Below are 14508 nucleotides of genomic sequence, written 5' to 3' on the forward strand. Positions count from 1 at the left end.
TAAATCCTTCTGGTCAATTTGTGCCTTACTGGCTCTGCTCCAATGGAAGAGAGTCTGTAGAAGTCAGAAGGTGAAAAGGGAAATGGAGAGCTCCTCCAGACCAGTGCTGTGGAGGAAAGCAGACATACCTGGCTGAAAGATGGCTGCCCAGTTTCTTCTTGGCTTTCTTCACAAGATAGTTGCAGATTTCAGTCATCTGCTCCCTCATCCATCTAATATCCTCAGGGATATCTGGGAGCCATTCCAGCAACCTGGGAGAAGACAGGAGACAACCATTAGTTGGGCCACACAAAGGACAGGATGAAAAGAATGCCAGTTTTGCCTCCTATCAACGGTTACTCATTATTTTTAGTGACAAATGCATTAAGAGTCATTTACAGTACCATTCACAGAATTAAGGGGGACAATCTGTGAAGGCTGAGAAAAGCCCAGGAACTTATTCTTTCCATTTTGCATCTGCACTTCCCATATTTTTCACATATTTCCAGGTTTGGAAAGAGTCTTTCCCCTAAGTCTACCTATCACAAACTATCTCCTTCTGGACACTTTTCATAGGGTATTTCATACTAAGAACAAGTCTGACAGACCTGTCTTCCCAGCCGTGTAAGTGTAGAGCTGGAGATGGCTAGGACTACTCTACCCCTCACTCCAGAGGGGATCCACCTCTTGTGTGGTTCCTACTTTCATCCCCACACTCCCAGTTCAGAAGTCTCTCTCCAGGCTCCAAAATTTATCACCATTTTCTGGGGCAAGTTCCAGCACACAGCCATCTTCCTTCAAGCTGGAACTACTGACTGTAGCTAAATGACACACGAAGGTAGGAAAAGTTTTGGGTTTTTTTGTCATAGGTCTGCTAAGCGCCAGGAACTCTTTTCCCAGGAACTCTGGTACTGCAGAGTTAGAGAGGATCCTACTCTCTGTCCATTCGTGCCCCAGCAGCTACATCAAACCCTTCGCTGTGCTGAGAACACCAGTGAGGGAACCAGCCGAAGGCCTACCTGACAGTGAAGGAAACTGCAGACTCCAGAGGCAGCATATAGGGAACCATCATTGCCGTGGCCACACGTATAGGCAGCATGTTGGTGATGCCAGTCAAGAAACTTCTTCTTTCAGCACAAGCCTCCAGAAGAGCTGAAGACAGAAGAGAACATGGCTGAATCCCCCCAGTGGGACTATTCCTTTCCTTGCCATACCCCAGAATATACCCAGCCTGAGGTCTCCCCTCTCCACTTCTTGAGGAAGTCTTGCTCAGGGTAGTAATTCTCTGAGCACAGCTGAGAACAGCAGCTTTTAGCTTTATCAGACTCCCAAAGGAGTGAGCAACAAGATCCACTCCTCTCCTTACCATGCAGAACACTGTGAAATGAGTCAACCTCTCCCAATTCAGCATCCATAGGGCAGGCCACAGCTTTATCTCAGGGCCCCAACTCCATCTGACCATCAGTGGGTGCCAGTTCAATCCCTGGGGATGGCCCAGCCCAGCCACAAGCAATACCCACACATTCCAGTAATCGTCTGAAGTGGACCAGAACATTTCTGAGAAGATTACCGGGGCTCTCTCCCTTGGATCGTACCTTGGTTCAGTCTGGGAGGCAAGTGTTCAAAGATGTGCTCTTCAACAGCAGCAAGGGCAGTATTGTCCTCCAGTTGGTCCTCAGCTTCTGTTTCTTCCTCTTTCTTCTCTCCTGGGGGAGCTTCTATGGCAAGGAGAGGACGGGCAGGACTTGGAGGATGAAGGAGACCTGAGAAGAGAAGTCATGCCATAACGATGATACAAACTAGCTGCCCTGCCTTGCCAGGCCTTTAGAGTGTCAGTCCTCACTTCACCCCAACCCACACAGACAGACACCACACCCAGCCTCTTTAGCTTACATCTATTGTAATGCTTACCACAATGAGTTAGAAACCTTGCTGCTTTAAGATCATCCTCTCTTTCCCCACCAGGAATTTTAGGTTTTCCCCTTTAAGTACCACAGGGTGCTGTTTGGCAGTGTTTTGTTGCTATAATCTGCCAGTCACCAATCTTGCAGGCAAGATTTCCCTCCTGCAGCTTAATCCACAAACACAGCTGCATGACAACTCTTATCCCAGTAAGGTATGCATCACAGTACAAACAAATGGGCTTGATCTGCTCTAAATTGACACTAGGTGGCACCAAACACACACTCAAGAGTTGGAGGCAAGAAAGTCCAGGGCTTGCACCTAGAAGAGTGAAACTAGTGTCAAACTGCCAGACGCTGGGGGCTGCTGAGGGCATGCCTGCACTCTGCACCACTGTGCCACATTAGACACACCCTGGCTACACATAAAAAGCAGCAGGGTATTTGCAGGAGGTCCAAATGGCTCTGGTGCCTAACTGTGTTGGTGTAGCACTGAGCACGTGCTAAACAGCTTCACTCAGTGCCAGAACCACTGTGCTGGTGTCAGAGTGGTTACAGTCCTCCTGTGTTGAACTGGAAAAGTGTCCACTCCACCTGTGCTTCCTGAAGTGCTAAAATAGACTTATTAATGGAAATTCCATATTCCAATATCTGAAGTACAGCTCAGTTCTGCCCTTCCACCTTTCATATGCACCACTGACTATCCTCAAAGCCAAGGTACCAAGCCTGGCAAAGAGGCAAGTCAGTGCACCCTACAAACACCCAGTGCCTTACCGTTCCTCTTCAGGAAGTGCAGTGCGTCCCGATAGCCCTGCTTGCACATATCCCGCAGCACCTGTGGGCAGAGGAAAGCAAGAGCAAGTCATCTGGAGATTGGCTGGCTGAGGAGAGCCAACACCCAGCTCAATGCTGGCTTTAGAGCAATTCTCCTGAGGTCTCCCAAGGACGAGTCTCATCCCTGCCAGCTCTTCCTAGGCTTTGAGCAGGAATGGGAAGTATAACGTGAATACATTGGGTAGGGGAATCACAAGATAATTCAGATTGAAAGGGACACCTGGAATCCTACCTAAGTACGGGCTTAGAGTTGCAGCCACCTTATTGCCCCATCTAGAGCTGACGCTGCTGTGGGCAGCCTTCAGAGAGTCACTCTGACAAGCAGCCCAGAATACTTCCCAGCAGATGCCAGGAAGGGCCACTGCATTTGCAGATAAAGACAGCTAAGACTAGAGAGGGAGCAGGAAAAAACTTGCCCAAGTAACTCAGCACACAAATGCATGCTTATTATGCCCAAACACCAGGGCTATCTGAGGCTGCATTTGCTCAGAAGCACGCAAAACGGTTTGCAGTGCCACCTGCTCCACTGGTACTTTTTAGGAGACAGTCACTGGCTGCAGGCTGGCAGCTCCATCCTGACCTTAAAGCACTCAAGAGCTCATTGGTTGTGATGGCTGATACATCCTTATTTATGAGTGAGCCTGACTTCCTGGCAAACACTACCCTAGAGAGAGTGACATGGGAATACTTTCCAAGCAACTGCTACCACCTAAATTCCAGATCTTCCAGTAGCAAAAGAAAACCAAGCCACCTATAGAACCTTGCGTGGATGGTAAAGGTTTGCCAAGTCACTGGGTTGATAATGTCAAGGTTAAAAAACAGACAAACAAGTGATACAAAACTAACACTGGAATCTTCTGCTAAAGTGCAGAAATATAGCCAATGCCTATATATTGAACCCAAGTTCTGGTGCTGCCAGGAGACTCACCTGTGGCTCCGGGGGGAACAGGGCCTTTGAGAGGCGGTAGAGGTTGCGAAGGTTGAACTGGATGCTTGTATTGGTGACTCTCAGCTCATGCATGTTTGTGGAACTGTCCCGTGGACAGATATCACTCTCTCCTGAGAACGGAGACACTGTGATTGTGTTCTTCAGCTCATATCGTGGCAAGTTGTCAGAAATCCCTCCGTCAACATATCTCTGAAATCAAGACAAATGAAACACTCGTCAGTCTCATAACTAATCAGGTAGCTTTTTTACTCTGTGTTGCTGTTCATATTGGTGCCAACAACTTGGGAAGAGAATGGAATACATCCAGCAGCATTGGAGGAGTCTAAACCAGTGACAGCACAGCTGTGTGGTCTGTAATCCCCTTTTGCTATGTGCCTGCCTTCCTTCCTATGGTCAAGTGTGTTGGTCACAAGTGTTCAATGAGAAAGGCATATTCACTTGTGTGACTGCTGACTTACATCTCCTATGGTGTTTAACTGCTGTCCAATTAAATAATATGACACACCAACAACCACCTGCAGTGCAAATTAGCACTGATCTAAGCTGTCACACTGTGACATTGTGCCATTTTTCACTTGTGTTTAAAACAAATAAGCTCAGACACGAGTCCCCACTGGCAGAAGGTTTGTTACCAAGAGTAAAACCAGCTGACTTGTTGCTAGCAGGCTTATCAAGCAGCAATCCCAACTCATGCATACACATTTGGAATCTACTTGCTGTGGTGTGATAACAGAGCACAAGGGACTTGGGTTTTGCTCTTAACAGGCACCCTCTTATCAGAGAATGTTCTGTACCTATGTACCGTAACACATTCGTGTTATCCTTGCAGGAAGGGCAACCCCAGTAGCATGTACTCAATTCACAGTATTCGTTGGAGCACCACAATTGCACAAGGAGCTGAGCAAGACAATCCCTATCACAGGCCTTTGGCAGAGTAAGCAACACGCAGAAGATAAAAGGAAGGGGATGTTGGTCAAGCCAAAAGAGCAGGAAATTCGAGACCTTTGCAGAGCAACAACTCAAGCTCTTGTGACCCTCGGTTACAGAAGAGTCCTGCTGATTTTCTGGTGGGTTGATCCTGCCATTTGCTGCCTGGAACCCTTCCCTTTGGAGGGGTTCACACGCAAGTCATCGTACAGGAGCTACACAGCTCTGTAAGCAGCAGCTGTAACATCTTTCAGCTCTCTGCTGGGTGAGGAGCTGAGCTGGCAGAGGCTGAACCCAGGCACAGCACAGAAATGCTCATCGGAAGAGGAGGTGCTCCAGTCTGTGTCTTGCTTTGCCTTGTCTCACAGGCAGACGGACCACCAACATCGGTCTTTTGCTGCACAATGCCTAGGAAAATGCCAGCTGCTTTGCCTGGAGGGTGCTTTACACTTTGTTCTCTCTTGCTCTGGATGGCAGATAGGCAGAGACCTCTTCAAGCAGCTTCTCTGAGCCTAGAGAACAGTTCTTAGGCTGAAAACAATCAAATTCAGCTATAGGAATCTAGCTCCCATCGAGCCAAGACAGTCAGGGTGGACTGACTGCACAATAGGTTTCTTGGGGGCAAACTAGACCTCAGGGCTCTCTCTGCATACAGCCTACAGGTACAGGTTCAAGGGAGATGGCTTGTGACTACAGTTGTAGGCTACAGCAGCACTAACTCACAGGACAGGGCATTTTATCCTCATGCCAGGCCTTGTTCACCAAACGCAGTATCAAGACAGATGTAGTTAGGGACTCCTGCACCACCTGGATTTGGGCAGTGAATAAAGTGGAAACTCAATGAGTACACCCTCTCAAAAACAGTAACAGCTTGCTTACAGGATGCTTTCTAGACAACAGAGGTGCCAAAAGTCAGTTGAGCCCTTTTAAAGTGTGCATCAGTTTTCCCCAAGCCAAAAGCACCCACAGCAAACTGTCATTGTCATCATCTCCCCAGAGCTGCTCCACGAAAGCCAGACTCGGCACAGCTGGAGCTGGAGCCAGCTGGCTGACTGCCTCTGCACGGAGGAGACCACGACAGGCTGAGTGGGGCGAGGGCAGAGCAGAGCAGGCAGCACCTGCTTTGTTTAAAGGTGGAAGTGAGTGTTCTGGCCACTTAATTAAGACAGCACCGCTAGTTTCGCGGTAAGGATGCAGAAACATGCATTTCCCTGAGGGTGGCAGCCTGAGTGCACAGATGCCATTAGAAGGCTTAACTACAATAAGGCTGACAGGCAAAGCCTTCTCACTGCACGGAAATCTGGGAATACACGTGCAGACCCTGCTTTCTGGTCCACCATTCCTTACTCAAGATCAGCTGCCACTCTGGATTTGCCTGAACCTCCAGCCTTACCACTCTCCAACCTCCTGCCAAGCCCCCAGCAGCACAGAGCCATGGGCTGGAGCCACCGGCTGCTTGCAGGCATGAGCAGCAGCTGCTTTTGGGGATGGTTCATGGACTGGGGCAGTTTCTGGAGTGCCCAGTTCCATTCCCTTATTGTGTCCCCCCCGTGCACAGGGCCCCTTGCTCACATGAACTGACAATTAGCTTTTTGACCCTTGTTAAGGGTTCATCTCACCCACGTGCTGCAGACAGCTCATGGCTAGAGAGTGTGTTGACAGGTCAGTTATCAACCCTTCCATTTCTTGGTATTTGAGAATTTTTTTTTTTTTCTCCCCCACCCATCTTCGTCATCCACTCCATGGGACTACCAGAGCTCAGAGAATTGAACACTGAAAAAGATTAGGAGGAAGGCAGAATGTGGATTTTACAGCTTGCACACAATGATGTTGCCTTGAAAAATGTCCTCATGCCAGGCCTGTCAGTCTGTCCTGTGGCAAATACAGTCATTGCAGGCATGCTAGGAACCATGCAATCCTGTTTCAAAACCTTCTCCCAGGCTCATACCCAACCTAATTTAACCTCTTCTCTCACCAGCCCCCACTTCAGAGACACAAAGAGCCATGACTTTCTGGGGAAGAGGTAGGAATTCATTTCTTCATCTCATATATTCCCTCCCAACGTTTCCCCATGAGGAATCTTGACATGAGAAGTCATCCCTCACGTGCCCTGTGCCAGGGCAGCTGCACATTCCAGAAACCCCGATGTTGTACGCACTTTTGGAATTTTGAGATTCCGTCTGATCCACACTGACCTCAACTCGCCCCAAAGAGGTGTCAGGCAAGAGCTACTGCTGTGCTCCCACCAGCTGTGGGACAAAACCCTGCCTGCAGTCGCTGAGCAAATGCCAAACCATTACTGGTTCTGTCACCTCTCTGAAGGGCTGGACATTGGACATTTCTTGTGGGTCATTTCCCTGCCCAACGTGCTTGCACAAGACAAGAACAGCTAAGTTGTATATTATGCAGGAGCAAAACTGACCTCGCTTTTAGCGGACAGGTAGCAGCGGGAACAGATCTGATGCTGTGCTCTGACAGACTGAGGCATCCTGGTCAGGTCACTTATGGGAAACACATACATTAATAGCAGTTCTCCATCTCCCTTCTGACTATTTAGTTTGCAAACAAACTGCCTTTTAATGTGTGCATTAACCTATGTAGCACAAGGGGAGTCCAAGCTCAACGGAGGCCCTTAGGCATGTTCAGAGATGCTCCAGCTCTGCACAGCTTTCAAATGTTTTAATTTCTAACATGCAAACACGGAAGGGAGAAATTGCTCTGGTCAGCCTTGGACAGGATGTTAAAGAAAGCTCCAACAGGCAGCAGAACATTATTCTCAGAGGAAGGACAGGAAGAACTCCACAGAAAAGAGGTCTGGTATCAGCACGACTAGTTAAAACCCTGTAGAAAGTGTCAGGCACATGGGAGAGAGACTACACTCATGATTTCTAACCTGGACCCAGGTTCTTTCCACATGCAGAGGGTTGGAGCCTCAGTGATGGACAGCATTGTACCAAGCAGCCAGGAGAAGCATCTGCTACATCAGCCAGCACTTGCCCAGATTACTGTACATTACTACCACGTTAAATCCTCTAGTCCTCAGGGCATTTATAGCCAGCTGCAGGCAGCAGTGGAAAGATGGCACATCCACTGTTGGAAGTTGTTTATTTGGGAATTTCTCATGCCTCTTCTGGCTAATTGCTGCCAGCAGACAGGCAATAAGACTGCCAAAATTGAGTACCAGCATTTCTGTCTTCTTATTCATTAGTACATGATTTAATGAAGGAGCATCTTAGAGTCTTACTCACCACTCCACGCAAGGTTGGAGGTATCAGCCCACAGTAGACAGGGATAAAGGTGCTGCAGACACAGGCCTGAGAGGGAAAGAGATCCAGAATGTAATAAGCAAATCAAAACCTACTGAAGCTATTGCTCTTCTCAGAATGCCACACTGGCACGTGCTGGCAATTATACTCCAGTACTAAGGACACTTGGAAAGCAAGGCAAAGCAAAATTGCACACAGGTCCTGCCTAGCCCTCTGCAGTCAGTTTCCATTCACCTGGATCAGCTCCTCCTTGGAATTGAAGTCTGACAGTATCACATTTTCTCCATCAGAGACCCGTGTTAGGGAAATACCCAAACGTCCCGCTGCAACCTCATGCCCATTCTCTGGCACGGTCTTGGACAGGCAGATCCGAATGATCTTCACCAAGTTGAACGATGGGTGGAGAGGGCCCAAGAACCTCTTGCGGGCTTCTTTCGACACTCGAATAATGCTGGCACCAGCCTCACCTGCAATGAGAGAAAGAAAAATGCACCATGAAATCCTAGAAAAAACAGCCTTCTCCTTTACAAAATAAGGCACAGGAAAGCCTCGCTCACAGCTTTACTCAGAGGTTTCTCCCCACCCGCTGATATACAATTCAAGACGAGAAGCTATTGTGGGCAGTGTTACAGAAGTCATGAAAGTTTGCTGTCTTGGCCCTCACACTCCCCCATCACAAAGAGCTACCCTCATCTTACATATGTTTTATAAAGTCAAGGAAGATCACATGCATCTGGCTAAGGCCTCACACTTTTTCTTAAATCCTGTTTCACTGGCCAGTACAGGGCTGGTGAAAACACAGACTAACAAAGAAAACAAGGGAGATGCTTTAACAGCTCTAAGCTTACGGCTAAATCCACTTCAAAACATCTTCAAGTAAAACTTTTCCAGTAAGCACCTTCTTTTTCTGACAGGAAAAAAAGTCATCTGCCTGTAAGCAAAAGTGCCAGCAAAGAGGAATGTCAGTGCTTTCCAGCTAAGTGATCCCAGCTCTGCTGTGAATGTCAGACCATCTCAGGTAAGACAGACACTGTGCTCCATTAGTGAATCAGTGACTTAGTGCCTCCTGCAGAGTCTTTGGTGTCCCATCCCATCCCTTCCGTGTCCAATTCCACAGCACTAAACTAGGCCCTGATGGCAAGCAGGACTCACAAAGGCATGCCTGCTTTACCCTTTCACACAGTGACCCAAGCTGGGTTTGGAGGAAAGGAGACATGCCATCTGCACAAAAGGGAAGGCATCTGCTAAGCCCATTATCTCATGGTCACTAGGAGCCCAATCTGGCAAGAACATCAGAGCTCTCCAGTGGGAAAGGAGGCATGGGAGAAAACAAAACAAAAACATCAACCCAAGCCAAACCCTCAACGCCCAGCATACTGCCCTTTGCACACACTGACTGCCGTTTCCACACGCATCTCCCAACCACGGTGAGATACAAGACAACAGTTCCTCTAAGTGCCAGCCCAATGCACTCCCAGTGGCATCGGGAATATAAATGCAAGATGACTGTGAGGGGAAGAATTAAAGAAACGAGGAGAAAAGAGATATGCTTTCACAAATGAAGACTTCTCTCCAATCAAACTGAAGTTCAGTTCCTGGAGAAAGATGAAAGACTATCAGCTCAAGCCAACTGGAAATCCTTCTGTTTTCCTCTCCCACCCAGTCTTGCAATTGCAGAAAGGAGGCAGCAGAATGAAAGGACCCAAGTTAGATCCAGGCTAATAAATATAATGGAGATAAGAGCAACCCTCAATGCTATGTTGACATATCCCACTCTTTTGCAATGCACGTGTGCCAGCAACATGTTTTCCATCACACAGCCTGGGAATGTGATTCTGTGCTTAGGAAACCCATCAACACCAGTAGCTGAAGCACACACAGAACTGAACCCTGAACACGACCAGGAACTCTGGGGTCTGGATTTCAGGCACTGCGAGGTAGCAATTTTGCAGAAAATCCGAGTTTCCCCCTCTGAAGCAATTATTAGCACTATAATCCCAGACTTTTGCTCTGTCCTAGAGCAATGTTTAGCAGTCTAATTCTGATCTCACTCACCCAATTAGCAGTAAGCCCAGCCTGTTCCAGATAGAAGCCACATGGTTCAACATCCTTCCCAACATGAAGGAAGTCAGCCTTACATTTTATCAGCAGCATGACATTAGCACTCTTAACGCTCCCTAAGACACCTTCACATCTGACAAGGGGAGGAAAGACACACAAAGAAACTGCAACAGAGCCAAATACCAACCAAATCCCAGCCCAGCACCTTGGCCACACCACCCCAGGGAACTCCACTGCACCGAGTGCATTGCAGGGAGTCTCTGGCTTAGCTGAAAAACCCATCGGGAGGGTGGGAGTTGAGCGTGCAGCTGTGGGGAGACACCCTGTGTGCAAAGGCAATGCTGGGGGGGCGGGAGCGAGTGCGTCACCCAAGACTTAGAGAATGATGCTTTCAGACTTGGCGTCTCAGTGTGCAGAAAGATTTGATAGCAATTCTGAAAACAACTGCAATTAAATTGAGCTTATCACTGTTTGAGCTAAACTGTGAGTTGGGACAAACAAAACAGCAAAGTCCCAACTATTCCAGGAAACAGACTGTCTCAGCATTTGAGAGGAGACTTCAGCTGCAGCTGCCTGCTCTATCACCATTTCACAGCCAAGAGAACAAAGAATTAGTGACAATTAGCATTTTCATTCTCTGAATACTTTCTGGGTGTTTGTTGTTTGGGGGGAGTTTTATACATGTATGCATACATGCATGCACACAGGAGCTTCTGAGGTATTTCAGTGTAAGGTACTCGTGATTCTGTTGGACTTGCTGGCTCACTTGCACCAAAGCTGAGTGCAGAACGGCTCTCTGGGAAGAGACGGGCACAGGGTGATCTGCAGCACCACCACCTTTCCTGGAAATAAGGCTAGCTGAGAGTTCAGCCAGAGGAGTCAGGTTTACGTAGCTAGATCCATGACAGATGACAAGCCCAATCTTGGAAATACATTTGGAAGGAAAGAGAAGAGGCAAGAGTGTTTTAATCCCGTTACTACCAGAAGTGCTGTTCCAGGAAAACCAGCTCACATTCTGCTTGCAGCCTGCCAGAGGGAGCAGCTGAATGAGAGGTGGTCAAGAGAGACATGTCCTACGGGGGTCAGCCACAAGCTGTCAATTATTACTAGGACTAGTCCAGTGCCAATTCCAGTCCACAGAGAAGTTTCCCAAGGTTTTTGATGGATCTGGTGATTCAGGACACGGGGTCATGTGAAAAAGCTGAATAAAGTTCCTCTTCCCTTATTGAGGTATCTACCGATAGGCAGAGACAGTCCCTCATAGTTTGGTATTGCTTGTTGGGGAAAAAATTTCATTCTTCTCCCACCAACCAATTAGTTCAACACTTCTCCCTATACAGATTTATTAATTCAATTGTCCTCTAAAAATTATGTTAAGGAGCAGAATATTCAGTTTTCATTAGAAAAGCCATAATCCGTCTTCTTCCCTGTCCCCACCACTGCCCCCGTGGGTGTTGTTATACATGAACCAGAGTATTGCAGGGCCATCGTCCTTATCTGAATTTCAGTTGTGATGACGCAAAGGAGCACCAAACAGTTGTGTCCTGAAACACCCCAACGTGTCCCTTGCCAGAGAAGGGAGGCCAGCTGCTCCACCTCTGCTGGTTCACCCTGTGATCTTTCTGCAACAGCTACAAGGGGCAAGTTACTGTTACCCCCGGGAAAAGACCTGAAGGAAGCTGCTAGTTTGCATTTCATTTTTAAGATGTGTCAAAGCAACTTCACATTAGCTTACTGACACAGAAAGATCGTTCCCTTAAAGAACTTTTACCCCCACTAGTCATGCCCGACTCCAAAATAACCCAGTATCTAAGTTGCTACTGCCTTGTGTCCCCTAAACTACCCTTCTCTAACCTGAAAAGCATTCAAGCAGCACATGCTATTTATAACTGTATACAAATATACAAACACCTCCAGCCACAGCAGGCTGCTGCTACTCTGCCTCTGAAAAAGAAGAGCTGGAGATCATTCACCTAGAACTGATGTTAGCCAGGCTGCTGGGAAGACTTCAAGTGCAGCTAACAGCTCTGAGATGAAACAGAAAGGCCACTTCAAGCTTGTACAATGCTTGAGGATGAGGAGCATTGCAAAGGTTAAACACCCCATGGCAGGAGGGGTGACAAGTGAGGAAGAAGGGCCTCTTCAGACCCATATATTCAGCAGCAAGGCTTTTGCACCAAGAGCATCGTGATGCTCTCCTGTTGACATTAGACCACAATGATACCCATTTGCCAGCCAGCAAAAGGACAGCTGACCCATAAAGTATTTCAAGTGGGAAAAAAAAAAAAGCCTAAGACACAAACAAAAATAGGAACAGAGCAGGCTGAAGAGGGAGAGGGGCATTCTGGACATTCCACCCAGCAGCTCCTGTGACTGTGGCTCACCCATGACACCGCGGCTCCCTCTGGAAGAGCTCCATGTCAGCACAAAGATCACCCTCTGTGCCTGGGACATTCCCGCTCCCCGGCTAATGCAGCAGTAAACAGGACGCAAGCTTGAAGTAAAGGTTCTTCCACAGGAATGGAGGACGGAGGACGGCACAGACAGTTGATGGACGTAGGGACAGCATCTCCTGTCCCTGCTGGTAGGAGGCACGGAGGGGTCACACCTCAGACTGCAGATGCCATACCTCACCTGGACAGCTGGAGCATGCAGGGAACTGTGCAGATCCTCACCAAACCTGCCTCTCATTCAACACCAGCAAGAATTCAAACGGACTCCTTCCTTCACATCAGCAACCCAGAAGGCACCACTCACAGAATCATCCAGGTTGGAACCTTGAAGACCTTCAAGGTCTTTTCCAACATAGGTGATTCTGTGATGATCCTCCAGTCCAACCATGAACCTCACACTGACCGTTCTCAACTCCACCAGATCCCTCAGCGCTGGGTCAACCCTTCAACCCCTCCAGGGATGGGGACTCCCCCCCTGCCCCTTCTGCAAAGAAATCCTTCCTAAGAGCCAGTCTGACCCTGCCCTGGCGCAGCTTGAGGCCATTCCCTCTTGTCCTGGCGCTGGTTCCTTGGGTCAAGGGACTCATCCCCCCTCTCTGCACCCTCCTTTCAGGGAGTTGTAGAGGGCCATGAGGTCTCCCCTCAGCCTCCTCTTCTCCAGACTAAACCCCCCCAGTTCCCTCAGCCGCTCCCCATCAGACCTGTGCTCCAGACCCTGCACCAGCTCCGTTGCCCTTCTCTGGACACGCTCGAGTCATTCAATGGCCTTTTTGGAGTGAGGGGCCCAAAACTGAACCCACTCATTGAGGGGCGGCCTCACCAGTGCCGAGTACAGGGGTAAGATCACTTCCTCTCTCCTCAGCCCCATTACCCAGCTAAGTCTCCAGACTGGCCAGACACACCAATACCAAAAGCTCTGACAGAAGCCAGCTAGCAGAAGGACGTGCAGGTGCTTTTGACACTCCTCCAGCACCCTGAGAGCCCAATGCCTTGTTAGTTTGGGATGGCATGACCAAGTTATTTTGACTGCAAGATTTTCAGGACAGGAGCCAGGTCCTGCGTACTGTATCCAGGACCTCATTCAGGAGCCGCGTAAGTTCTGCTTCGCTATCTGTTTGAGCAAGGTTTGTGTGATCCTGGGCACGGATGCTCCCTGCAAGGGTCCCCAGCTACAACCTTCACACTTCACTTTCAACTCAGATGGTTGCTGAGCATCACTGGACTTCTCGTGTTTCCCACTGGTAGATCCCAGTCCAGACCTGAATTTAGGAATAGGCTGAGTCAGAAGGAATTTCCTATCATGATCTCAAGGTTAATTTATCTTGCTTGCCTGCCCCTTGCTATTTCAGCTGTTCCTGTACCTCATCCACGGAAGAGCTAAAAGCCAGTCTCTAATGATGAACACAGTTTCAGGAGAGCTGTCCCATGTTCTTACTGGGCACAAATCCCCAGGCTGCTCCAGCTCAGCACACACAGCTCCCACACCTGCCTCCTCTCCGAGTACTAAGAGCAAGCGATGCACATGCTTTCCCTGCCTGGCCTCTCCCAGGAGATGATACGGTCCTAACTATAACAGTCCTGTCACCAGCCCAAAACCACAGAGCTGTAAACAAGAGGCACCGAAACAAAAGTTTGCGAGCTGATATCTAGAAAATAATTAACAGAGAACTTTATTGGATGTTTCCTCACAGGTAGCTCAGACTGCCAGAAAGTGCCTGTTCATTCACCCCAAGCAAGTGCATAGCAACACACCGGTGACCCAAGGACAACCTCAATTGTTGTGGGCAGTGACATCAGTTTGTGAAAGATCCCACCACCTGGCTGGACTTCTCTTCCTCTTCCTGCACTCACGCTGAAACCACCTGGTTTCCACTCCTTGTTCCAAGACAGCAAGAACCAGACAGACCTTCAGGTGAGCTAAGCTGAACTTAGGCCAACTTGTTCTGAATGGGAACCTGATCCAAGATGTTCTCTGACTGCCTATCAGCGAGGCCAGAGGGACATCAAAGGTGGGCCCAAAGACAAATTAATGCCAGCAGGAAATAAAGTGAGAGCAATGTCTTATGATCTGCCCTTATAAGACATCTTCAGGTGACAGGTCTTTAATTTCAGTGTGAAATCCTGGACAGGTGTCTAAA

The 14508-nt window shown here is 48.5% G+C and overlaps 1 protein-coding gene across 1 annotated transcript in view; it reads right to left on the reverse strand.

The window, feature by feature from the left end:
• Positions 1 to 14508, reverse strand: part of PNPLA2 (patatin like domain 2, triacylglycerol lipase) — a 31349-nt gene that overhangs the window by 6661 nt on the left and 10180 nt on the right. Inside the window, exons 2-8 of the mRNA XM_074842697.1 lie at positions 8091 to 8323; positions 7839 to 7904; positions 3643 to 3852; positions 2655 to 2715; positions 1575 to 1742; positions 999 to 1131; positions 129 to 251 (exon numbers count right to left, since the gene is read on the reverse strand). Of these exons, the coding sequence (XP_074698798.1) occupies positions 129 to 251; positions 999 to 1131; positions 1575 to 1742; positions 2655 to 2715; positions 3643 to 3852; positions 7839 to 7904; positions 8091 to 8323 (994 nt within the window). The remainder of the gene's footprint in view (positions 1 to 128; positions 252 to 998; positions 1132 to 1574; positions 1743 to 2654; positions 2716 to 3642; positions 3853 to 7838; positions 7905 to 8090; positions 8324 to 14508) is intronic.

Source organism: Strix aluco, chromosome 16 (genome assembly GCF_031877795.1).
Source record: "Strix aluco isolate bStrAlu1 chromosome 16, bStrAlu1.hap1, whole genome shotgun sequence".
Lineage (NCBI taxonomy): Eukaryota > Metazoa > Chordata > Aves > Strigiformes > Strigidae > Strix > Strix aluco.